The sequence below is a fragment of the Porites lutea genome, chromosome 3, assembly GCF_958299795.1.
Source record: "Porites lutea chromosome 3, jaPorLute2.1, whole genome shotgun sequence".
NCBI classification, from domain to species: domain Eukaryota; kingdom Metazoa; phylum Cnidaria; class Anthozoa; order Scleractinia; family Poritidae; genus Porites; species Porites lutea.
The window spans coordinates 2,610,781-2,638,088 of NC_133203.1; the positions used below are offsets into that span (position 1 = coordinate 2,610,781).

General features: G+C 41.3%; 2 protein-coding genes across 3 annotated transcripts in view; both read left to right on the forward strand.

Moving 5' to 3' along the window:
* Window positions 1–11,960, forward strand: part of LOC140930190 (ATP-dependent RNA helicase DDX42-like) — a 28,790-nt gene extending 16,830 nt beyond the window's left edge. The window contains exons 13-20 of the mRNA XM_073379851.1: window positions 7,079–7,159; window positions 7,667–7,768; window positions 8,331–8,432; window positions 8,860–8,933; window positions 9,351–9,401; window positions 9,504–9,614; window positions 10,505–10,663; window positions 11,561–11,960. Coding sequence (XP_073235952.1) covers window positions 7,079–7,159; window positions 7,667–7,768; window positions 8,331–8,432; window positions 8,860–8,933; window positions 9,351–9,401; window positions 9,504–9,614; window positions 10,505–10,663; window positions 11,561–11,716 — 836 coding nt within the window. The 3' untranslated portion in view covers window positions 11,717–11,960. The remainder of the gene's footprint in view (window positions 1–7,078; window positions 7,160–7,666; window positions 7,769–8,330; window positions 8,433–8,859; window positions 8,934–9,350; window positions 9,402–9,503; window positions 9,615–10,504; window positions 10,664–11,560) is intronic.
* Window positions 11,961–22,174: 10,214 nt separating this feature from the next.
* The window catches only part of LOC140930192 (natural resistance-associated macrophage protein 2-like), a 28,351-nt gene continuing 23,217 nt past the window's right edge, over window positions 22,175–27,308 (forward strand). The window contains exon 1 of one of the 2 annotated variants that reach the window (XM_073379856.1): window positions 22,175–22,314. In XM_073379856.1, the coding sequence (XP_073235957.1) occupies window positions 22,269–22,314 (46 nt within the window). In that variant the 5' untranslated portion in view covers window positions 22,175–22,268. Of the gene's footprint in view, window positions 22,315–24,199; window positions 24,499–27,308 lie in introns of those variants that run through there. The other variant, XM_073379855.1, reaches the window with a different exon arrangement.

Sequence of the window (27,308 nt, forward strand, 5' to 3'; positions counted from 1 at the left end):
ACAACAGTGACAACTGTGACAACAGTGAATATGGTAATAATGGTGACAAAAGTGACAACACTGACAACGCTAACAACAGTGACAACGGTGGCAACGGTGAGAATATTGACAACACTGACAACGGTGACAACGGTGAAAACAGTGACAACAGTTACAACAGTGACAACCGTGACAAGGGTGACAACGGTGACAAAAGTGAAAATGGTGAAAATAGTGACAACAGTGGCAACTGTGACAACGGTGACAACGGTGACAACAGTGACAACAGTTACAACAGAGACAATGGTGACTGGGGTGACCATGGTGACAACAGTGACAACGGTGACAACTGTGACAACGGTGAATATTGTAATAATGGTAACAAAAGTGGCAATAGTGACCATGGTGACAACAGTTGCAACAGTGACAACGGTGACAAGGGTGGCAACGATGACAACAGTGACAATGGTGACAACACTGAGAACAGTGACAAATAATGTGGCAACGGTGACAATCGTGACAATGTTGACAACAGTGACAACGGTGATAAAAGTGTCAACGGTCACAATGGTCACAACAGTGACAATGGTTATAACAGTTACAATGGTAACAATAGTGATAAAAGTGACATCGGTGACAACAGTGACGAAAGTGACAATAGTGACAACGGTGACAACAGTGACAACGGTGACAACAGTGAGAACATTGCCATGGTGAATACGGTGATGACAGTGACAACAGTGTCAATGGTGACAACAGTGACAATGGTGACAACAGTGACAACGGTGACAAAACATAGAGCAGTGACAATGGTTACAACGGTGACAAGGGTGAAAACAGTGACAGCAGTGACAATGGTGACAACGGTGACAACAGTGACAACAGTGACAATGGTGACTACAGTGACAACATTGACAACAGTGACAACGGTGACAACGGTGACAACATGGTTACTGTGACAACAGTCTCAACAGTGAAAACGGTGACAATGGTGACAACCGTGAGAACAGTGACATTGGTGACAACAGTGACAACGGTCACAACGGTGACAACAGTGATAACAGTCACAACGGTGACAACAGTGATAACGGTCACAACGGTGACAATAGTGATAACAGTCACAACGGTGACAACAGTGACAACAGTGACAACGGTGAGGACAGTGACAACAGTGTCAATGGTGACAACAGTAACAGCAGTGACAACAGTGACAACGGTGACAACAGTGACAATGGTGACAACACTGACAACAGTTACAACGGTGACAATTGTGACAACAGTAAAAACAGTGACAACATGGCAACAGTGACGACAGTAAAAACAGTGACAACATGGCAACAGTGACAATTTTGAGAACAGTGACAATGGTGATAACATGGTTACAGTAACAACATTCACAAAGGTGAGAGCAGTGACAACGGTGACTTCAGTGACAATGGTGACACATTGACAACGGAGAGAATGGTGACAACGGTGATCTCCGTGACAACGGTGACAACAGTAACAACGGTGACAACAGTGACAATGGTGACAATGGTAACAGCGGTGACAACAGTGACAACAATGACAACAGTGACAACTCTGACACCGGTGACAATCGTGACAATCTTGACAACAGTGACAACAGTGACCACGGCGTCAACGGTGACAATGGTGACAACATTGGCAATGGTCACAACAGTCACAACAGTGACAATGGTGACAACAGTGATAAGTGACAACGAAGACAACTGTGACTGGAACAACAATAGTCACAACGGTGACAACAGTGACAAGAGTGACAATGGTGACAACAGTGACTACACTGACAACGGTGAACACAGTGAGAACAGTTACAACAGTGACAACAGTGACCACGGTGACAACAGTGACATCGGTGACAACGGTGACAACGGTGACAACGGTGACAATGGTGACAACGGAGACAACAGTGACACCGCTCACAACAGTGACAATGGTTAGAACGGTGACAACACTGACTATGGTGACAAAAGTGACAACAATGACAACAGTGACAACAGTGACAACAGTGACAAGGGTGACAACTGTGAGAACAGTGACAACCGTGACAACGGTGAATATAGTCATAATGGTAACAAAGGTGACAACAGTGACAACGGTGGCAACTGTGACAACGGTGACAACATTGATAATAGTGACAACAGTAAACACCGTGACAACAGTTACAACAGTGAGAATGGTGACAACAGTGACAATAGTGACAATAGTGGCAACGGTCACAATGGTCACAACAGTGACAATGGTGACAACAGTGACAACGGTGACAACAGTAATAACAGTGACAACGGTGACAAGGGTGACAAAAGTGACAACAGTGACAACAGTGACAACAGTGACAACGGTGACAACAGTGACAACTGTGAAAACGGTGACAATCGTGACAACGGTGACAACGGTAACTACAGTGACAACGGTGACAACAGTGACCACGGTAACAACAGTGACAACATTGTAATGGTGAATAGGGTGACGACATTGACAACAGTGTCAATGGTGACAAGAGTGACAATGGTGACAACAGTGACAACGGTGACAAGGGCTAGAGCAGTGACAATGGTGACAACGGTGACAACGGTGAAAACAGTGACAGCAGTGACAATGGTGACAACGGTGACAACAGTGACAACGGTGACAACATGGTAACAGTAACAACAGTCAGAACGGTGACAACAGTGACAAGAGATAGATAGATAGATAGATAGATAGATAGATAGATAGATAGATAACTTTATTTAAACACGGTTAAGATTCCTTCAGCATGTACAAACAGTGACAACGGTGACAACATGGTTCCAGTGACAACAGTCACAACCGCGACAACAGTGAGAACGGTGACAATGGTATCAACAGTGACAACAGTGACATTGGTGACAACAGTGACAACGGTCACAACAGTCACAACAGTGACAATGGTGACAACAGTGACAATGCTGACAACAGTGATAACAGTGACCACAGTGACAACAGTGACAACAGTCACAATAGTCACAACGGTGACAATAGTGACAACAGTGACAACGGTGACAATGGTGACTACAGTGACAACGGTGACAACAGTGACAACATTGACAACGGTGACGACAGTGACAACAGTGTCAAAGGTGACAACAGTAACAATGGTGACAACAGTGACAACGGTGACAAGGGTGACAACAGTGGCAACAGTGACAACTGTTACAATGGTGACAATTGTGACAAGAGTAAAAAGAGTGACAACGGTGGCAACATGGCAACAGTGACAACAGTCACAACAGTGACAACAGTGAGAACAGTGAAAATATTCAGAACGGTGACAATGGTGACAACATGGTTACAGTAACAACAGTCACAACAGTGACAACGGTGAATATGGTGATAATGGTGACAAAGGTGACAACAGTGACAACAGTGGCAACTGTGATAATAGTGACAATAGTGACAACGGTGACATTGGTCACAACAGTGACAACACTGACTATGGTGACAGTGGTGACAAAAGTGACAACAGTGACAAGGGTGACAATGGTGACAACAGTGACAACGGTGAATATGGTGATAATGGTGACAAAGGTGACAACAGTGACAACAGTGGCAACTGTGATAACGGTGACAACATTGACAATAGTGACAACGGTTAACACAGTGACAAGGGTGACAACGGTGACAAAAGTGAAAATGGTGACAACGGTAACAACGGTGACAAAAGTGACAACGATGACAACAGTGACAACTGTGACAGCGGTGACAATCGTGACAATCTTGACAACAGTGACAACAGTAACCACGGTGACAACAGTGACAATTGTGACAACAGTGGCAACGGTCACAACGGTCACAACAGTGACAACGGTGACAACAGTGACAACTGTGACAACGGTGACAATCGTGACAATGTTGACAACAGTGACAACGATGACAATGTTGACAAGAGTGGCAACGGTCTCAACGGTCACAACAGTGACAATGGTGACAACAGTGACAACAACAACAATAGTCACAACGGTGAAAACAGTGACAAGAGTAACAACGGTGACAATGGTGACTACAGTGACAACGATGACAACAGTGACAACAGTGGCAACGTTGACAACAGTGACAACAGTGACAACATTGGAATAGTGAATACCGTGACGACAGTGACAACAGTGTCAATGGTGACAACAGTGTCAACAATGACAACGGTGACAAGTGTGACAACGGTGACAACAGTGACAATGGTGAGAACAGTGACAACGGTGACAATAGTTACAACAGTGACAACGGTGACAACGGTGAGAACAGTGACAACGGTGACAACAGGGACAAGGGTGACAACGGTGACAACGGTGACAACAGTGACAATGGTGACAACGGTGACAACAGTGACAACAGGGACAACAGTGACAACAGTGACAACTGTGAGAACATGGCAACAGTTACAACAATCACAACGGTGACAACAGTGGCAACGGTGAAAACATTGACAACAGTGACAACGGTGACAACAGTGGCAACGGTGAAAACATTGACAACAGTGACAACAGTGATAATGGTGACTACGGTGACAACGGTTATAACAGTGGCAACGGTGACAACAGTGACAATGGTGACAACGGTGATAACGGTCACATCAGTGTTAACGGTCACAAGGGTGACAACACTGACTATGGTGACAACGGTCACAAAATTGACAACAGTGACAATGGTGACAACTGTGACAACCGTGAATATGGTGATAATGGTGAGAAAAGTGACAATGGTGACAATGGTGACAACGGTGAAAATGGTGACAACAGTGACAACAGTCACAACAGTGACAACGGAGACAAGGGTGACAACGGTTACAATTGTGACAACGGTCACAACAGTGACAACGGTCACAACAGTGACAACGGTTACAACTGTGACAACGGTGACAACAGTGACAACTGTGAGAACGGTGACAATCGTGACAATGTTTACAACAGTGACATCGGTGACAATGGTGTCAACGGTGACAACCGTGACAACAGTGAAAGCGGTGACAACATTTACAACGATGACAACATTGCAGCAGTGAATACGGTGACAACAGTGACAACGGTGACAACAGTGACAACAGTGACAACAGTTAGAAGAGTGACAACGGTGACAAGGGTGACAACGGTGACAACAGTGACAACGGTGACAACGGTGACAACAGTCACAATAGTGACAACGGTTACATTAGTGACAACACCGACTATGGTGACAACGGTGACAAAAATGACAACAGTGACGACGGTGAATATGGTGATTATGGTGACAAAAGTGACAACAGTGACAACAGTGACAACGGTGACAAGGGTTACAACAGTGACAACAGTTACAACTGTGACAACGGTGACAACTGTGACAATTGTGAGAACGGTTGCAATCGTGACAATGTTAACAACAGTGACAACAGTGACAACGGTGACAACAGTGACAATGTTGACAACAGTGGCAATGGTCACAACCGTGACAAGTGACACCGGTGTAAACAGTGACAACGGTGACAATGGTAACAACAATGACAACTGTGACAACAGTGACAACGGTGATAACGGTGAGAACAGTGACAACTGTGACAACAGTGACTACGGTGACAACGATGACAAGGGTGACAACGGTGACAACAGTCACAACAGTAAAAACAGTGAGAACGGTGACAATAGTGAGAACGGTGACAACAGTGAAAACGGTGACAACGGTGGCAACAGTCACAACAGTGACAACGGTGACACCATTGCAACAGTGACAACAGTGAAAACAGTGAGAACGGTGACAATGGTGACAACAGTTACAACAGTGACAACGGTGACAACAGTGACAACTGTGACAACGGTTTCAATCGTGACAACTGTGACAACGGGAACAACAGTGGCACTGGTGAGAACAGTGACAACGGTGACAGTGGTAACAATAGTGACAACAGTGACAATAGTGACAACGGTAACAACGGTGACAACAGTGGCAACAGTGACAACAGTGACAACGGTGACAACTGTATCAACCGTGACAACCGTGACATCAATGACAACGGTGACAACGGTAACAACAGTGACAACTGTGACAACAGTGACAACAGTGATAGTGGTGACAACAGTGACAACAGTGACAATGGTGACAATGATGAGAAGGGTGTTAACGGTGAGAACAGTGACAACTGTGACAACGGTGACTACAGTGACAACGGTGATAACAGTGACAACTGTGACATTAGTGACAACGGTGACAACATTGCAACAGTGAATACTTTGACGACAGTGACAACAGAGAGAGACGTTTTGTCTACTGACACTTTTCTGAGTTTTCAATGTAAACCCGATCCGTACGAAGTTCGTCTCAAAAATTGAAGAAATTCATTGCCGCGGCCGCCAATTTGGAACAAGTCATGCGTGATGATGTCTGTCATTTCGTCAAACATCAAATTGAGGGAGACTCCACGTTCCTAACACAGGGTCATATTCTTATTTGTGATTAGATAAATAATATTCTGTCCACAGTGACCCTCTCTCTCAAATAACGGAAAAAACACAAAGCAAAACAAAAATTGCTTGCCTTTTCATCCCAAGGCATGCTGCAATTTAGATGGCTGACATGCATTTTGAAAAGTTGTAGACGTTTATTGCCAAATTGTATCACTAACCTTTTTAGATACCATTTTCAACTGAGCGAAAAAATGCTTTTATAAGCTGAATCAAACGAAATACGTCATGAACCCATGAGAATTTTGGCCAATTTTGTTTTGTAGAGACAAATTATTCAATTCATTTGCCTGAGAAAAGAGCCGCCATTTTGCGACGTCATCACTGGTTTCCCCGAGTAATGACGTTTGAGGAACGAGCGCAGAAATTTCATGCTAATGACGTGTCACTACCCAGATCTCGGTAGTGCTTTTGATTGGTTGAGGCAAATGACCCTCTTGGCACGACTAATCAGAGCACCTACCAGATGTGGGTAGTGACACGTCATCAGTATGGAATTTCTGCGCTCTTTCCTCAGGCTTAATTTGGCAGGGAAATCAGAGATAGCGTCGCGAAATGTTAACTCTTTTCTTAGGCTAGCACTCTACAGAAATTCAGTATTTGAGATTCTGTTTTCTTTTGGTTTCTTTCAGCTGGCAGTGTTCTCATCTTTGTAACCAAGAAGGCAGACAGCGAAGAGCTTGCAGCAAAATTGAAGACTAAAGATTTTGACGGTAAGCGGCCTTGTGCAAGAAAGTGGTTAATTAAAGCTAATAGGCGGGTGTTTCCTGTAAAAGGGCAGTTATTTGAGGTAAAATAAGTAGATGCGAACGTGATGTCAGTTAATCAGTTTACCTTTTGAGTATGGATTGTTGCTTGTCGATATTGGAAAATTTTCTTTCAACCATACCATAAACTTTCGCTCATAAGATTTCCTCCTCGCGAAACGTCCCCCAGTGGCGATGAACGAGGAAAAACGTCTGTATTCGCAGGCTATCAATTTGCAAACCAAAAAAACCCCATACGATTAAAAGCCCCCCTCAAACTTGTAAAGGAATGAATTCGATTTATTATGACGTTTTGAAGCTTAATTAAAAACCAGTAAAATGTAAAACGCTTTGTGATCAGCACTGCTATAACTTGCTTCGATGCTCTTTTTTTCGTTTCGGTTATCCTTTAATACACGAATGGTCGAGTACTTTATATGATGCTTAATCATTATTTTTTGCTCGCGCATTTAGTTTTGTTGTTGCATGGAGACATGGACCAGTTTGAAAGAAACAAAGTTATCAACGCTTTCAAGAGACAGGAGGTTCCAGTCTTAGTAGCAACCGATGTAGCAGGTAGGATGCGTAGCCAGTTATTTTACCCACAGAGAAGTTTATTTTCACACGCTATTAGTCGGTTCTTAATTTTACAACTGCTAATGGGGACCTTAAACAACTAGAATGTTGACATCCTGGGTCCGGTTCCTGGAAGGCTAATTAGCGTTAATCCAGGATTAAGATTTTGTTCCAATTTTTGTATTTACCTTCCTATGCATTACTTAGAGAAACATTTTATGTAAATCATTACTGTGTCTCAGAGTAAAGGCTAAAAAGTATTTTGTAAGCTTCAGTTAGATGCTCTTCGTTTAATCCTGGATTAAACTTCACAATCTTTCTAGGAACCGGGCCCTGGAGGTCAAAAATGGCAACCGGAAGCTGATATTTTCTCTCTTTCAGTGCTTTGGCTCGACAAATTTGTACAGTGGGAGTTAATACAAGAGGCATTCAGATACGTTGTGCGAGACAAAAACCTTTATCAAGCGTAACGTCGAACTTCCAGTTGCTATTCATGTCGTCCGGGAGGTCAGCATTGTCGTTGCTTAAGCTTGCTAATATTCCATGTATGCTCCATTTTCAGCTCGTGGATTGGACATCCCGTCAATCAAAACGGTCATAAACTATGATGTAGCACGTGATATTCACACGCACACGCACCGGATTGGTCGAACCGGAAGAGCGGGTAATGACTTGTTACATTCACCCACAGAGTAAATAGGAGACATGAAATGCTAATTCTAACTTTTTAGTTTGTTGTTAAAATCTTATAAGGTGTGAACGTAAGAACCCCTGTATGCAAAAACCCCTTAACGTGAGAACCCTGGAACGTAAGAACCCGTGAATGTAAGAAGCCCTGAACGTAAAAAAAAAACCCTGAACGTAAAAACGCCTGAATGTAAGAACACCCGAACGTGGGAAACGATAGATGTAATAGCCCCTGAACACAGAAACTCCTGGATTGAAGAACTCCTGAACGTAAGAATGCCTGAAGGTAAGAACTCCTGGACATAATAACCCCTGAACCTAAGAATCCCTGAACGTAAGAAGCCATAAACGTAAGAAGCCCTGTAGCGGGGTTTTGCTCATTGGTTTTGTCTTTTCTTGTCTAGGTGAGAAGGGCGTGGCTTACACTCTTATAACACCAGCGGATCAGAACTTTTCAGGAGATCTCGTGCGAAATTTGGTGAGTTCTAATAATAATTAGGTACCGTATAAAGTAATTACTCTACGTTACACTGCTTACCTCCTCCTCCAATGACCTCATAGTCGGCCAGACGGAGCAGTCTCTCCTTATTTCCCCCATTTCTGGCCATCCCCTGCCCGTGTAAATTCCGTGGTCCTCTTTATATTTGAAATATCATTTTCGTTAGTTGCTTTTTACTTTTCTCTTGTGGTCATTTTAATTCTTGATAGCCAATTTAGTGCGTCACTTCATGTGACCGTTTTTGTCAGAAAGGTCAAGAAGTTCCCTAGAATCTAGCATGTTCCTTTAGATCTAGTATCGTTATAAGGTAATCGGTCTGTGTGGTAAGTAAAACCATACACTGTTGGTGTTGAATTCTTTTGGGAGCTTAAACTGTCTAATTTTTTTCTCCATTAGGAAGGCGCTAATCAAGTTGTGCCAGACGTTTTGATGGAAATGGCCATGAAGGTTTGTACTTCATCTAACTGTTATTGAACAAAAGCCGTTTCTTTCCGACTGCCAGCGTGTTTCAAATCATCAAATTCAGTGTTGTTCTCTTCTTGTTTACAGAATTCTTGGTTCCGCAAGTCTCGTTTCCAGCACGGAAAAGGAAAGGCCAGCGGCAGAGAAGGAAGACCGCGCATGCGTGAAAGACCCGGCTTAGGAATGCACGGATCATCCGTAAGTTGTTACAATTATTAAAAAAAACTTTGCGAAGTGGAACAATAAAGTAAATAATTAACTTTTGAATATATGAGAGGACGCTATGCTCTATAAAAAGAATGGAATATCTTAGAGGAGGTCCCCATCACGGCTGACGGTTATTTGACATCTTTAAGAAATGACTTGTTTTGTCGTTGGATAGGGTTTGAACAGAATATAAAATGTTTCAACAAGCAACTCCCTTAAAATTACAGTTGGGGCTATGAACTTATTACTTTGACGTGGACAGTCAAGAAACAGCTTAGCTTCCCGCAAGCGGCCCCGTAAAATGTGAAGATTTGGTAGTCACTTAGGAGTGATTGGCATTTAACTTCTCAATATTCAAGCAGAATACATTGTTCATCAGAATAGTTATGTGAATAGGCAAATGTATCAGCTAGAAGATGTTATGATATAACCCCAAATTCTCTTAACTAATGTACAAGGAAATGTCTCGCCCGCCAGAAAGGAGAATCACGGATCAGATTCATATATAGATAAAGCCTGATTTCCATAAAATCATCCGGATCGTGTCCAGTCGATAGCTCGTGAGTAGTCTAAAAATGTGTTAATGCGATCGCACATGGAGGTTCGACTATTTTCACACTAAATTATTTTGTTATATGAAAACTCATAAATTTTGTTGATCGATGGACCCAAAGCAAAAATGGCTGCTGTATTAATATTCTTTTGTTTAAATTAAAATTACCCTGACTAGCCTCGCTTAAAATAATGTATTCTTTAGAATTTGGTCCTGAAGAACGAGGCTAGTCAGGCTAATTTTTAATTTAAACAAAACAATATTAATCCAGCAGCCATTTTTGAATTGGGTCTATTGCCCTTATAGTAAAGTATCCTTATCTGCACAGGACACCCAGGTCAGTGACAGCAGAGGCGCACAGCACTCTACTTCAAACTCCTCGTCCTCTCCATACTCGTCATCTGTGTCATCATCATCATCGTCTCGTGGAGTGTTCGGTTCATCGGCGATGAATGATCGTACGTCAGCTCTCAAGGCAGCTTTCCAGGTAAAAAAAATTAAAATTTGAACTTCTGGGTCCAGTTATTCGAAGATCGAATAGCGCTAACCTTGGTTAAATTTTAATGCGGGTTTCTGTTTCTTTTATTCAAAAGCATTTTCTCGGATAATTTTCTCTATTCATTCTCTAGCATCCGACCATCAAATTGTAGACTAAACGACTTAAACTAAATTTTCTTTTTAAGCTTTTTTATCTGACTTCAAATTTTGCTCGAACCCTGGGTTATCTTAAAACAACTTTAAACAACCCGGCCCTGAACAATGATCCAAGGTATAAAACTGTTTCCTGTCATCTGTTGCAACGTATGACAAGGATGAACATGGAATGAAACTTTGAAAAGCTGGGCTAACCTTTTCAAGTGCAGAAATCATCAACAAAATTATTATAGTTAGTGTTCCCTGATGAAATTGTTTTATATCTATTTCATGATTCTACTACCGTGGGTACCAGAGGTTTTTCTCGCGTGCGGCGGGAATTTTCGGTGTTGGCCGAAGGCCGAAGCTACGAGCGGCGAAGAAACCGGAAACCGCGCTAGAAAGTCTCTGGCACCCATGGTATGACTCTACAGGAGCATTATGTGTATGGGTAAAGGCAGTAAAAAATGTCAGAATTGATCTGAAACAGTATTTCTCCACTTTAGAAACGAGAGGCAAACTTTCTGGGACTGTTACAAGGGACGGGGAAAAACAGTTGGCCAATGGCGGTCCCCGGCGCCCCCAGTAACTATCCCAGAAACAATTGCGGGACTCATTTCAGCTCCAGTTCCCGGCTCGTTTCAAAAGTGGCGAGTGACCTCGTAACAAAGCCTCTTTATATGTTGATGAGAAAGCAGGAAGGATAATGTACTATTTATAACTGGTGTTGCGTTTGTCTTTTATTCATCAGGCTCAGTACAAGTCTCACTTCCGCGCTGCCTCTTCGTCTGCTTCCAACACTTGGGACGCTCAAAGTCATCACAGTACTGCTAAGCCGCCCGAACAGACTAAACAAACAAAATCTACAAAACCACCCGTGAAAAAATCCCGCTGGGAGCCCGCTTAGGAACGCGGCTTCGAAGCGCCTAGAAGCACGTATAAATTAGAAGCCTGGAGCGCTTACCATTTGTATGGAAAGCCCAATAATTCCGGGAAAAATCCGGAACGGTTCATTCCAGAGGAAATTTTTGGAAAAAAGGTAATACCTTCGCAGACCGAAATTTTCTGTACCTTTTTTGTGGATTACCAGTGCAAGGTTTCCTCACGAATTTACCCGTATTTTGTAAATGGTACAACTCAAACCTACTCCTGTGTTCGTTGCGAAAATTCCGTACAAATAGTAAGCGCTCCTAGTTTCCAGGGAATCTTCCTCAAGACGATCCAGGCGATTATATGGAAACCAATTTACATACAGACTTTAGTTCTATCCAGGCCATTGCTATAACACAATTGTCCAGATCGCCTCGCAGGTGTTTCTATATGATCATGTCGATCACCTGAGCACATCTTGAGACTATGCGGGTCGATCCGGACCATAATATGGAAATCAGGGTTCAGTTTATCGTTGTTTGGTACAACTTTTATCAGAGAAAAGTTTATACGCTTGTAGCGAATACAAGAGACCAATACAGCTGCTTGCCACTGTTTGACTTTAAAAGGAGATTGCATTTTTTTTTGTCGTCCACCGAGTCCCGATTTGCATCACAAAACCATGGTTCGTACAATCTTGAAAAGGTCTTGAATTTTAGTGACAAATATTGAAAACCCTGCGCAGCGTAGCTACTTGAATTTGAATTAACTTGAATTTTAGTAGTCGTCTTGAAAGTCCTTGAATTCGGTTTAGGTCCTTGTAAAGTACTTGATTCTTTATTAGGTCTTGAAAAATCCTTGAAATTCACAACCTTGTCCACGCCAGAGTCCTCTTCCCGTAAAATTAGATTAGTTTGCCGAGGAAAATTTGGCTCATCCTGGGTGCATGTAAGAACCTGAAAAACTCGCGGGTAAACGCATCCACGGAGACTCAGGGGCAGTCAGTCGGGTTGGGAGAAAAGGCGGGACGAAAGTTTTCAAGTACGGGCAAAAGAGCCCCTGGGTACCGACTCTCACCGAACTATTTCCAAAAATTCAAGCAGATGCCGGCCGGCTCCTGATTGGGCACAAAAAATGCCTTGTATTATTGTGCCCAATCGGCGAACAGTTTCTCCTGAGTTCTTTTCGTGAGTTAGTACACGACGGCTATTGTCTCGATCAAGGCTGTCTGGTTCATGCACCAAAGAAATGCACGCAGTCAGGAAACTTTCAGTTTGATTTAAAATCCCCATCTGATTTCAAATACTGTCTGCCCGAGAACTAAAGACGCTTTTCCAAAAATACAAGCTTGAGCTTACAACAGGTATTCACGCTTGAATCGGTCATGTCTTGCGTAAATATTAGGGAGTTTTCAAAAGATACCACGACAGCTGACAGCCACGAAAACGTCGCATAGACGAGTGAATTCACATTTTTTTTCAGTCTCCATCGCTTACTCGCTTACTTTGTCACATGCCAGCGAACTCTTCTGGAGATGAATTTCTATCAACCATATCCTAGTTCAAGAAGAGAATGAATTTTGTCATTGCTTGTTTACGTCCTTCACAAAACGTGAAATTCGGCATTTTGACGGGTAGTCTTGCAGTTGACGGCAAAGAAATGTACAAAAAAGTGTGATGCACGTGCAAAGTTGTTGTTTTGCCTTGTGAAGCTATTGCTTGTTTGACTTTCTCGTCGCCGCCGCATCTTAAACTTGTGATCCGTCAAAAACAGAATGTTCTCGGGGCAAATTGAATTGCTCCTGCTGATAGCGTCCCAAACGTGTTTTTGACTCATCGGCAGTTCCTTCGTTTCTGGTTAGGAAAGTAGAAAATAAAAGTTTCCCTTGCACGCACAAGCTTGGTGAACGAACCGGACAGTAGCCGTCGTGTACGAACTCACGAAAAGAACTCAGGAGAAACTCTTCGCCGATTGGGCACAATACAAAGCATTTTTTTGTGCCCAATCAGGAGCCAGCATCCGCTTGAATTTTTGGACATAGTTCGGAGAGAGTCGGGACCCAGGGGCCGCTTTTGCCCGTGTCTGAAAACTTTCGTCCCGCCTTTTCTCCCGACCCGACTGACCGTCCCTGGGTCTGATGTTATTTCTGTCTCTCAGATGCAATTGCAAGTCATACCCAGTCATTTTGCAAAGCGTTGTTGCGGAAAGTAGTATGAAATAATGTGATCAACGATGACCGAAGAAGTAAAAATCGTAAATGACTCCATGACGTGTTGTAACCAATAGGGTGATCATAGGAGTTAAAGAATACCGATTTACGAAATACATCTTAGTCCTTGAAAACTGTAATTTGTCCTTGAAAAATCCTTGAAATTTGTTTGTCTTAAGTTGTACGAACCATGCAAAACGTATATTACCGTAAATCCTCTATTTTAAAGTCCCCTTCTCTAATAAGCCCTCCATCTTCAGGAGAAGATAGTTCATACTAAGCCTCCCCTCTGTTTTAAGCCCCCCTCTCCTCCCCTAATTGTTATTTACTAATAAATGACCTCATGAGGACTAATTTAGACTGGTTTATTCACCAGCTGGAAGTTCCCATTTGTTTTTGATCCTCGGCTTTATGACCGCCAACTTCTTGTACTTGAGTTTTTCCACTTTACACTCTAGTTTTTTTAACGGGGAATTGATGCCATCATCTTTGTTAAATTAAATAAGCCCCCCCCTCTCTCTCAAATTAAGCCCTCCGTCTCTATTTAGCGGTAGTCCCCCGTCCCCTCAAATGCATTTGAAATAAACTTCCCGGGGGCTTAATAGAGGATTTAAGGTGCAGGGAACAGGGATAGCAATAGGCTTGAATTAAAACAAACTCGACAGACTTGACAACAAAATGTTCATACTGAAGAGAATAGTTCTGCGCATTACTCGCTCTGTGATTGGTTAGATGTATAGGGCCGCTCCTCTACGTCACCACTGGGATAAAATAAATCGCAAAGTAACAACAACCACGTCCTTGCAACCGTTATTGGCGTTGAAATAACGGCTGCCCCACGTACGTTAGCTTGAGGGTATACGTAAAGCAAGATCTTACCGTAATTTTTCTAATGGCAAGCAAGGCGAGCCGCGAGTCTCTTTTTGCGTGCCTTTGGCGCGTGACCTATCGCGATGTCCTCAAATGGAAAGCCCGGGGGAGGGGTACTCCCTTACAAGAGGCTAATAGGAGTGTGCCGCTGGATGGGGTCGCATTTTCACGACTGGAGTGGGTCGCATTTTCAATAGATTTACTAGAATGGAGTCGCAGATTTTCGGATTTTTAGGGTAAGTAGGGATTCAAAATGGGGAGATTCTCGGTTAAAAAATCAGAATGTTGCTGTTTATTAAATTTAACAATAAGCTCGCACTGACCGGATTACATTCCGCCGCTTGAAACCACCTTGATAAGGTAGATGCATAAATAGAAAGTGACTAAGTTGGGATTGCGAAAATTACATTTTCCAAAAAGTGACTAAGATGGGGTCTATAATTGGCCAAAAAATAGACTATAATGGGGTAGGGGCTCTGAGAGGCCAGCGGCGCATACCCAGCAAACATAAACCCAAGTACCCCCCTACCCCCCCCCCCCCCCCGGGATGGAAAGCTTGCTCGCAGGCTACACGTTCGTTGAGAAGGTACTCGTGACGAAGCTCTAAGAGCGTCTTCATGAGCGAGAGTCTGATCCCCAACCACTTCCTTTTTGGTCTCAAGTCCACCTACAAAATTGCACTCCCAGTAGTGGGCGTGAGTAAAAATTGTCGAAACTTTTCAAAATGGTGGAGATTTTTTCGTGGTTCATTTACACCCTAGTTGCCACGCAGCCGTTTATGTCTCGTCACGCAACGCTCCTCTTCAGGTTAAACACGGGAGAAATGTCATGAACTGTTTCTTGGAAAGAATTTTGTTTGTTTGTTTGTTTGTTTATTTCTTGTTTTTATTTTTGTTCTTCTTCCTCGTAGTAACGAGAACACTGGTAGCCCAAGCTCTGTATGAGAGTATAACATTGCGTAATTTCAAAAAGGACACAGACATGAAGGATTCGTGTATAAATTTCTGTAATAGATTCAAGAACATATTTATCCGCAGAAGGTCTTGATAAAAATAGAACGTCGCAAGATTTTTTTTATAAACGTACTCCTAGTTTTTTGAAGTGTAAGGAATCGTTATAATCGAATCGGGTCAGGAAATAACCGCACAGAGAGCAAGACGTTTTTTATTGAAAAATTATGGGACTAAAGGGGAATAAATATCTTCTTGAACCTATATTGCCGGGAATCCCATGCAAATCCCTTAGGTTTACGTCGCGGGCCCGGGGGGGGGGGGTACTCCTGGGAATTCTTGGTGGTGGTGTGCCGCCCGGTTTTCCAAATTCTGACCCAAATAATGTCATTTTCCATACCCGTCTTCACACCTGGCACCTAGGCCCGCCTCTAGGCAGAAATTATGTCATCAATAGCTAGATTAGAGCGCATGAAAAGAATTCTTTAAAGGGACGTAACCAGTCAAACAACACAACCACACGTTAATCACCACTACCGAAGTATAACTAGGCCAGCCAAAGCGACGGATGTCGGAATAAAACAAAAGACTTTCAATGATTGTACCGGTAATGGTGATTTCGAATTTAGTGTTGGCCCAACAAATTTATTCTGGAGAGACAAAGGGTGCGCATGCGCATAACCGTGATCGCGTCTCTTTTTAAAAATGCAATTTGCATATTTCTATTTCGCTTTTATTCATTTGGAATTGAAACGATAAATACGTTCATACACTCCCGTAGTCCCCCCGAAAACCATACCCAATTCCAGACCAAAATGGGCAAGGTGTATACCCGTTTTCAGACCAAAATAGACTGCGAGCAGTCTCTTATTTTTCTTTGCAAAGTTATAGTTACTGCACGCGAAACCTAAGAACGCGAGTGGCGAATTAACCCGCGAGAATTGAGGGCGTAAGCCCGAGAAGAAAAAATAAGAGACTGCTGACTCTTTTGTTCTGTCTTGGGACAACGAAGCTGTCAAGCTAATGTAATCAATTAAACCACAGGTAGCCCAAGCTCGAAATATGAGCATCGGCGAGCATCGGCATTGTTGCGTAACATTCAAAATATAAGGATTTGTATGGGAAAAAAACCTATCGTTTCTGTAACCTACGAAAATGAAAGGATTTCAATAAAAAACAGCTTACCTTACTTACAATGTGTGTTACGTCTCTCCTGTGTGGTCCACGGGCCGATTTATGGCCGTTTTATGGGTTTTTATGTAAACGGTTTTCTCTCTATATCAGGGTCGTAACATGGTATACCCGGGACCCATTGATCCCTATTTTCTTGCCGTTATTTTGATCCCTGAGCCCCATTTTCCCCAAAATTTTGATCCCTGAGCCCTGATAAAAAAATTGATCCAATCCATGTTTTTACACAAAATTTTAACTTAGACAACTTCGTCTATCTCCAAATATATTTTAGTGCAAGTTGTAGGTTCCATTAGAGCTTTAAAGATAAATATGAGTCAACCTCTTTTTGTGCATTATTCTATTTAAAACACTTTAAATATAATGTTTGGAGATACTAGACAAATGATAAAACCTGAATTTCTTGAACGGGAGCGTTAGTAAGATACAGAATGTAAGTTATTGTTAATTTATACATTAAAAAAAGTCCACTTCCCTTTAAGTATCGTACATCTTGAAAGATCTTGCGGCGGAAACTTATGATTTTTTCAGATGTAACGTTCATCAAGAGTCTCTATAGGTTTATTTTCAGTGTTGCTAGCGCTGGCTGGTGCCCGGTTGAATTAACGGCACTGTAAGGTACTTCTGAACTAAGGTCTTCCTCTAGCTTTCTAATTCCTGTCTCGTGCGAACATCTGCTTGCCCGGATAACTTGTCCAGTTAACCAATGTCCGATCTGTGTGGGTCACATATGTTTTATTTCCAAAGAGACTCTTGCAACCAAAAATTTCACGTCGGCCGTGTTTCTGGTCTACAATATTGATGTTAATAAAGTGTAATCGTTCGTCTCACGATTCAGTCACTTAATGATGTAGATCGCGACGTTTCAACTGGGTGCTTCAAGTGTTCATTAGAAAAAGCAACACTTAAAGACCTTGCCTTGCTAGTCTTCGTCGACTGGTCACACGTGAACTTTGACTCCAAGCTCTGGTTCTGGTTGGTCGATTATTAGCCCCTGAGATTGGTGCATTTCTTACTCCGTTGTTTGTACGAGCTTTATTGCCTCACTGGTCCGCTGTCGTACGGATCTCTTATTGCTGTGTTTCTTGATTAAGGGCAAACAAGCTTCTGAACTTTCTATTCTGCTATCCCTGTTGATGTTGTTAGAGTGTAGTGTTATGTGAATTTCCTCTTTCACTCTGTGTGTGTTACAGTGAGGATCACGATCGATTACCAACAGCAAAATACCTTCTTTACATGAAGTAGAAAAATTAAATGATGCAAGCCACAGGTTCTACAGTTTAACAGCTTTTCTGTGTCTAGCCCATTAATGGCTTTTCCTGGCTTAATAACCATTGTAGATGGTCAGAAGACATATCTGGTTGTAGGTCTTCAAGACCTACTTCTTCCAACTTCAAATCAAATTGGCTCTGAAACGTTGTCCGCCTGAGCTTGCTCCCCTTCCTCTTCGTCACCACCTTACGCGGGTGAATCATCTGATTCAACTGACCCCTGGAGCAATGCAACTAGGTATTATTGCTCTTCAAGGCAGCTCAAACAGAAGTTGTTTCCATCTTTTATTATTTGAACTTTCCCGATGATATACACTCAAGTGAATTTTTATCGTCACGGTGCCCAGTTTGCCTGCGTGCAGACGTCTCCTATTTCCTTTGTTGCACGCGGAAAAGGGACAACAACGTGCAACAAAGGAAATAGGAGACGTCTGCACGCAGGCAATGCCCAGTCTACCATGGGTGCCAGAGGCTTTTCATGCGCCGTTTCCGGTTTCGGTCAAGTCTTAAAAAGTGACCCACGCGGTATACAAGAGGATCTTCTTCTGACTGTTCCGGGCATCTCAAACCCATGTGATCTTCCAGGAATGCGTCACCGTTATGGTGGAGATCTTTTAAACGAACTGCAAGGAAGAAAGGAATGATATACCTCTTGTAATTGTGCTTGAGAGCAACTACGTCGCCTTTTGAATAGATAATCTCATATTCTTCGGCTGCGTCTTGAACTGTAGTTTGTCGTTCAGCGTTCGTTCAGCAGATCGACTTCTCCATGTGTCGACGCATTCCTTCTGAACATACTCAGAGGAAGTGGAAGGATTGGTAGAGCCTCTCTATTGATTCTAAATGGCAGCTGGGTCGCCGCGATGCGTAGTCGTTCAGAGCGGGTGTTCTCACTCCACTAAAAATTCAGGCTCCAAATCTAAGGTGGTGATACCTTTCGGGGCCAACCATTACATAAGCCGAGGCCGAATACCCCAAAGGGCCGAAAAAATTCTTGTAGATCAATATTGTCACTAAAGTCTATAAATTTTGTGCCAAACAAAATAGCCACTGTAGGACTGACAGAATGAGGTTTGAAAAAATCTTGCATGAAAAACATAATAACCCATCCCCGGCTCAAAAATCAAATAGTGGGCCCCTTACTGGTGGCCCTTCATGATCAGTGCTATAATATATAAAATTCCTGCAGACTCTGCTACTTGTACCTAGTTTGCAACATTCCTTTCACCAATTCAACCGTTTATTTTATTAAAAAAAAAAAAAAAAAAAACTAGAGAAAATAAACCATGAAGGCTTTGTTACTTTTATTTCACCGAGATAAGTCTTTGGTGTTCCACTTATTTTCACTAATTCTACACTGTTATTTCAGATTATTTATCATACAAGCATTTATATTATCAGTTATACAGTAATAGAATGTGTCCTTTACTTTCCCGGCCCAATACTTGTACTGATAGGTGAACCGATCTCGGTTTCTCATCAGAGTTCGAGATAACCCTAAAACTCCATGCAATTAGAGCAGGTTTATTAAAAAGAAAGCATTTATTTTGCAACGAAGCGCGCAAATTCATCGTACTTGTATTCTACTTTTGACGTCCATTCTAATTATTTAAGTACTTTTAAGGGTTAAGTTACTGGTCAAAAAATACCAACCTCGATTCACAGTCGCCTTGTAACTTGCTTGAGGCGATGAAGTAATCGGGACCTACCCAGTAAATTCCGCTTTCAATGAATGGTTTGTTTATTGTCCTGGCGGTATTGTTATGTTTCATTGGCCGAAAAACTCTATGCTTGGACCCTTGCCAGGAGTAAATCAGTCAAGGAATTACTTACGTACCTTTCTCTGTCACAGAATTTCTTTTTGTCCTTTTTCTTCTTTCCCCATTTCTCGCAACAAAAGATACGTATAAATCGCTTTCTCTGCCTTCTGGCGTTGATAGCGCGTTGGGGAGTTGCGTTACAAAGCGAGAAAAGTGACTTGAGACTCATACTACAGTGCCCTCAACAACATAAAAATAAATTAAGAACATGATACCATGTTTTCGTCAAACAGCCAGGACTTCGTATGACAGGAACTGCCGCCAGCAGGAAGCAAGAATAGGTAATGTACCCCCGGGGGGGATACTGCCATATATGGGCTATATAGGTATGTGCCGCCGTGAAGGGTATGGTTTTCAAGCAGTTTACTCTAGGATAGGGTATATAAATCAGAGAGTTTGGGTCTAGAATAGGTTATCATCTTTCAGGAAACTGATCAGTTGGTTGAAGATTTTATCTAGACTAGGGAAACAGCTACTCTAGGATAGGGGGGATTTGGGGAGTTTACTCTAGTATAGGGTAGCAAAATTCAGCTGAACTAGCTCTGGTATAGGTTAAGGGTTCCAAGGTCCCAGCGGAAAATCCCCACCCAGAAATTCCTAAAGTACCCCCCCCCCCGGGAATGTACCTCGGCCAGTGAGAAAATTCTATGGACAGAAACCTTATTATGCGGAAAAATATTGTGATGAGAGATTTTTAGACCGTGTAATAAATCTGATCCTTGATTCGGGCTCAAAAGCCTTGTGATCCCTGATCCCAATTCTTCTGAGCCCTGAGCCCTTTCCTCTGAGCCCTGATCCCAGTCATATTTTGGGCTTTAAGCCCTGAGCCCGTATACCATGTAGCCTGTTCCAAGCGTTCAGATAGTGGAGAGCAACGCGAAGTAAAGAAAGCGATGAAAAGTAGAGGCTTTTAATTTTTCGGGCTCCTTTTTACTTCGCACCGCTCCCCACTATCTAAACGCCTGGAACAGGCTATATACCATGTTACGACCCTGCCATAGGTTTACATATATATATATAGGTTTTTTTCCCATACAAATCCTTATATTTTGAATGTTACGCAACAATGCCGATGCTCGCCGATGCTCATATTTCGAGCTTGGGCTACCTGTGATTAAACCCGAGTAACTTGAAACGATTTATAAATAGAACATAAACAACTGAAAAAATTACACTTTCTTTAATCCGGTAATATTACTGAGATAACTGCTTGGTTCGCTATTGTTTGCAGTTGGTTGTGATGGGTGACTATTTTTACTGCTTGCAATCTCACGACAGACCAGTCAATGATCTGTTAACAGCTGTGCAATTAAACAATCGGTTAGTCCGTTTCTGGGCTGACGGAGGGTTTGTTTACTACGAATGAGTCAGCAGTCCGTCTTTTCTCGTCTCGTCTCAATCCCTTATTGTAATAACAATGTTGTGGTTTGCAATCGCGCTGGATGAGATAAGAACTAGACGGATTTAAGAGAAAAGGCGGACTGCAAGCAGTCTAAGACCAAAACGGCGCAAAAACCCCACCCGTTGGGGCGGCACATACCTATATAGCTTATAAAAGGGAGTACCCCTCCCCCCCCCGCTAGGGGTTTACGTAATTATGCCTCACACTGAACTTGGGGATCCTGTGATGAAAAGGTACGAAGGTGATCAAAAGGATTCGATAAGGATGTGTTTTGTGTACTAATATTTTCTCGCGTAACATTTTTGTTAATTAATTCCCAAATCCTATCTGCAATTGAGGTGGTTGTTTTCCACGAGTTAGTCGCAGGTGCCACGAGTAAGTTTTACCAGTTGTCAAAACAAATATATTGGCTCGGGGACTCTCTCTTTTGATAGTTCTAAGCTTTCTTATGAAAGCTACTCCTAAATCAAGATGTAACAAATCTGGTAATATAAAAAAATTAGATGCTGAATCGTCTTGATGAACAGGAAATTTTACAAAAACGCGGCGACAAATTTTCATATCTAAGAAAATAAGGGAATTTAATTCCCTCAGGGACATGAAAATTTATCACATGCTTCCAATGTGGACCTTATACCATAGCGACGCAGAATTAGATCAGCATTTTGAGTAAGAAAAGCCTACGATAAGTCTATATACAGTCTTTTGATTGTGATATGGAGAAGGTTGTTTTTCTTTCCACTTATTTCTTAAATTGAACTTGAGTGACAGTGTAGACATTCAAGTACGTGACGCAATGGTAATGCAGCCGCATGGATAAAGGCGGCTCGTGTAACGCATTGTGGCTTGCTGTCGGAGGTTCGTCAGAGCTGCACCATGTACAAATCAATGGACACCACGCCACCGTTTTCAGCGAAAGAAGGTATTCTATTCCCAAATTTCTTAACTTTTGTACACGGAATTGAAGTATTGTTTTATGTCGCACTTTCATGCATGAAGCTTTTCATGCTCCACAAAGCGGTGGACAAGCGAGCTCTAACATGTGAAGATAGCTCCATTTCTAATTTGATATTTTGTGCGTCTTGTGTATTTCATGTGACCGTATCCGACACTAATATTTACTAGCCTGCGTGGCAGGCGTGCCGCGCAGGCTAGATATTTACAAAAAATTGAATTTTGTTTGACATAATTGAATACACATATGAAGCTAAGAATCGAAGGTGTAATGAAATTCATTACGTCCTTCTTCCTCAATACATGTCTTGAAAAGGTCAACTTAAGCACATTACATGTTTTTTTGAGCTGCCATTTACGTTACTTATATTGTTACTCAGACAGTGCGGTTTTAAAAAAGGAAATCGTGGAATTCTCTGGTAAAATTCGCCAGTCTAATTCGTTGTGCAAAGTTCATATTGGATTCATATTAAACCAACGAAAGATTTTTTGCTTTTTGTGCCAAAATTATAGATATATTTTTAGTTTTGAATTTTTAACCTGACTATGATTGTGCGTTTTATATGATACAAGTTACGTAATTTCGTATGCTGAAGGCCAGCCAGGAGTCATTAAGCGATATTATTTACTATTTTCAGCTCGAGCTGCGCCGCATTTTTTTCTTTTTCTTTTCTTTTTTTTTTTTTTTTTTGCCGTTTCTTAAAAAATAGCCCAAGTCGGTTTATAAAAGTGTTAAAGAAAGTTCTGATGGAGATTGGCTTTTTATACGTATCGACCGATAAATAACTCGTTGATGAGCAAATGACTCTCGAGAACGCTGCTAATACCCAGCCAATGAAACGCAAGTTTAGAACAGGTCGTCTCCGAGGGATTCTTATAAAGGATGTTGTCATTGGTCGAAGGAAGGAATGACAAAATGGCGGTGCGATCAAGAAACCGAAGAACAACTTCACCAGTAGGTTGTACTTTATAAGCTTTTCTGTGGCGTATATCTGTCATATACTTAGTTTATGTTAAACTGAAGTAGATGAGGCTTTCTTAAGATGTATTCATCTCACTGAGAACTCTGAATCTTGTCATAGATTCCATTATACAACTTGGCAATACAACCCTCGCTTTTTATAATAGCCTAAGGGTGATTTGATACGACAGTGTCTGTCCAAATTTTTTGTAATAACATTTTCTCCATTTTGCATAATTTCTAGGAAGTTAAAGATCAATATAAAACACCTGATAAAACACTGCTATTACACTTCAATTTGCATCATTGTTGTTATGGATACTCCTATAGCTTATTGCCACGATCTTCTTTTCTCGTTAAATTATCTCTAATAATGTTTCAAGGGTTGGCCATTTCTCATGTGTGATCACTAAGTGTTCATGGTTTTGCTGGTTGCACTGTAAGTGTTCAAAATTTGTTTCCTTGATTAATGAGTGTGAAGGGAATAATCTGTTTTAAAAACAAGTTGAAAACTCATCTTTTTAGGAAAGCTTTTTTTATTTTAGTTAACGTTATGGTGAACATAATTAGGGATTTTGATTTTATCTTCTGTTTGCAAATCATTGTAAGGTGCATTGAGCTTTGTAAATGCACCATATAAGAATTTATTTATTATTTATATTATTATTAATTTTCAAAGTCAATATTCTTGGCATCAGAGCTTGAATTGTCACTGATCAGTTTTGCTGGATCAGACTACACAGCGAGGGGGTAAGCAGGCGAGAGGGTTGGGTGGAGGCATTATTATTCTAAATATTCCTGTCATGTGGGGGAGGGGACTATTTGATTAATCAAGGCAGGGCTATTATTCGAGGAATAATAGGTTTAACAGTTACTTGCCGAGCAAGAAAAACTACTTAATGTCCCAGATGACCAGACCTTACTTTTTTCGAGCCCTGCTCCCAGAGTACTTTTCTACAGGATTTATAATTTCCAGCACCATTTTTAATACTCATGTGGGACATATTTGTAAATTTTGTTAATCAGATTTGTTTTTGACTGTTGTATGTGATTCATTGTAGTTGTCAAGAAGTCAGCTCTGATGAAGGACATATGGAATGTTCAAAACAGTTGTTATGCGAAATACTGCTATTGAGTACATTCAATTGGGTGACATGGACAATAATGTAGAGCGTTTTGAATTCAGTGATGGTAGTTTTTTTGTTTTGTTTTGTTTTGTTTTGTTTGATAGATGTTCCTGTTATCACCTAACTAACTTTATTATAAAGATACCCTGATGAAAACAAGTTCATCACCTGCCAGTTACAGTCAATTCTTGCCTTGTGGACGCTTGCTATAAGTAACAAAATCCAGATCCCCAGCAAAAGCTAAGGGGTTTGACTGGAAATGACTCCCGCTATTACGGACTCATGCTATTATGGAATTACAGACACTTTCTTGGTACCAAAGTGACAATTTTTTTGTTTTGACTCTCGATAAGGCGGACACGCTGTACTTCTCATATGATATGATTATGTACATTACAGTCTGCTGTTCATCATTTGCTAAAATACATTTCAAAAGATTTCCAGAATGTTTATTTTCACATCGATTCCTTAAATTGTCTGCACAGTCGTCCTCACTTCTTCACTTAAGCTTGCGCTTTTTTCTTCCCGGCTATTTAGGAGAGCTCAGGCCCCGTTCCAGCAGTTTCGGTACTGTTGATAAGTTTGTATAGATATTTTGGGTTACTTGCCATATAGCTCATAAATAACTGGAATCTCAAGCCACAGCCCGCCACGTCTGTTAATCCTTTTCCAGCAAATTATGGCCAGCCCTCTGTAATTTTGTCCCTCTTTAAAAAGCAGGACAGATGTCTAAATGTGGTACCAGACACTGTTTTTGATGAGAAATTGTTCAATATTACAGTTTCAGTTCACTCCATTATGTTTTGTTGTTCAACACAAAAATTAAGAAACTGCATTATTGTGCTAGTATTCGCATAAGTAGCGCATTTAAACCTTATGAACATAGTTAATGCTATTTATAATATTATTGTATGTTAGCAACACTTTTTTCTCCCACCCGGCTATTACAAACTCTCACTATTATGGACGTAAAACCGCAGTCCCGAGGGTGTCCACTATAACAGGAGTTGACTGTATTTGCTATGGCATTGGTTTGTGTAATCTTTACTAGCTGTAGATCTGTATAATATATAAAGTTAGCCAAGGCTAAAGGTGAAGCTCCGGTTAATATATAGAAATCCACTTAAAGTTGAGCCTGCAATCAATTCAAAACTAGCAAATTGTCAGGGGAGAAAAAAGAAACATGTAACCTGTAAAACAAAAGCATGTAAGCACTGGAGCCTATAATACAGTCATGTGATACTGGTCAACAGATGAATTCCCTGTTTTGAAAGCTTTCAATTGACCACAACATGGATATACAGTATCGGGTTGCAGGCTCCCACATTAGCTAGAAAGTTTGACATTTAATATTGGTATCCCTCTAGTGCGGATGGACGGACAGATGGGTGGATCGGCGGATGAGCAGACGTACGGCCACATGATTTCTCGGATGGATAGATTACTTAATTTTCTTAGGAATGGGGCTTATGCATGCGTAGGCTCTGCTACTAGTTATTATTCTGGTCGCTGTACTGGATTCAGATAGTCATCTCAAGTTGAAAACGTCTGTGCATATCACATTAATAAAGTTTCATGAGTAACATTTTTTGTTAGATCAGGGTTTCTGATATTTCGCGCGGTCGCGGAGCCGCGAAATTCAGGTAAATCAACGAAATCCTGCGAAATTCACAAAAACACGAAAAATACCACGAAATTTGGTAGAAATCCTATCAAATAATGTCTGTACAACATATTTGAAACTTATTTCAGCTATAGGGGCTATTTACTTGCCGTAAACTTGCAAATTTATCTTGGAAGTTCATCACTGAAACATGCAAACAACATCCCGAAATAACCACGCATAGATTATGTTGCAAAAAACTGGGCACTAGCCATAATGTTAAAGGCTTTGCCATTGGTTCATTTCTGGAGCGTATTGTTTGTTGAAAGAGCAAATGATGACCTCTGTTAGAAAAACCTTAAAAACGCTGGTCTGATCAGCGCAAAACTGATCGATTTGTAGCGAAATTTGCCTTGAAAATAACCACAAAATCGGCCGTTTTTTATCGATTGCTTTTTGGTGAAGTTTGCCCTGAAAACTCCCATGAAATTCCCGCGAAATCGGTCAATTTTTCCGTGAATTTGTCCCTAAAAATCCCACTAAATTTGACTTTTTCTTTCGCGACCTATCAGAAGCCCTGTTTAAATCAGTCTTTGTACCATTCAGTCTGAATTGAGGATCCCCATTGCTTAGGTGTTTGCCATCAGCTGTAAGAGCAATTCTAACTCTCTCTACAAATTCTCCTGAAAAAAAATTGCAAAATGTCAAATTTCTTTTGGTAAAACCTTAAGAAATAAATAGTATTACTCTTTAAAAGTTGTGCTGAAAGGGTTTCATTTGAATGGTCCATGTAACACCACCAGATTTCAGAAAAATGGAGAGGTGAGCAAAGACTAACAGGAACTCCATATTTAACACTTTGATCCAGAAGCTACTTGAAAAGTAAAGCTTTTTGAATCGACATGGAAGATTCATAGAGCTAATTGCCTATACATAAAATGTTGCTGATAATGGGGGGTTATGGTTACTTACTGAGAATGGGGATTATGGTTACATAATATATTGTTATGTAATTCTCTTTCTTGTTATAATGTCTATGTTATGACAAAGAACAATAATTGTTAAATAATTATGGCACAAAAATAAGTGGAAAATTATCTAACCATTGGTCTAGGAGTGTAGGGGTCTACACAGCATGGCCCCTCTCCCTAGAATTATGCTATAAGCCCTCCGCTTTTTCCAGAACTGTATTCTTTCAGCCAAAACATAACATTGAAGAAAAAAACGCTTATTTCATTTCTTAGAACATGTAAATCCAGACTTCATTGGCC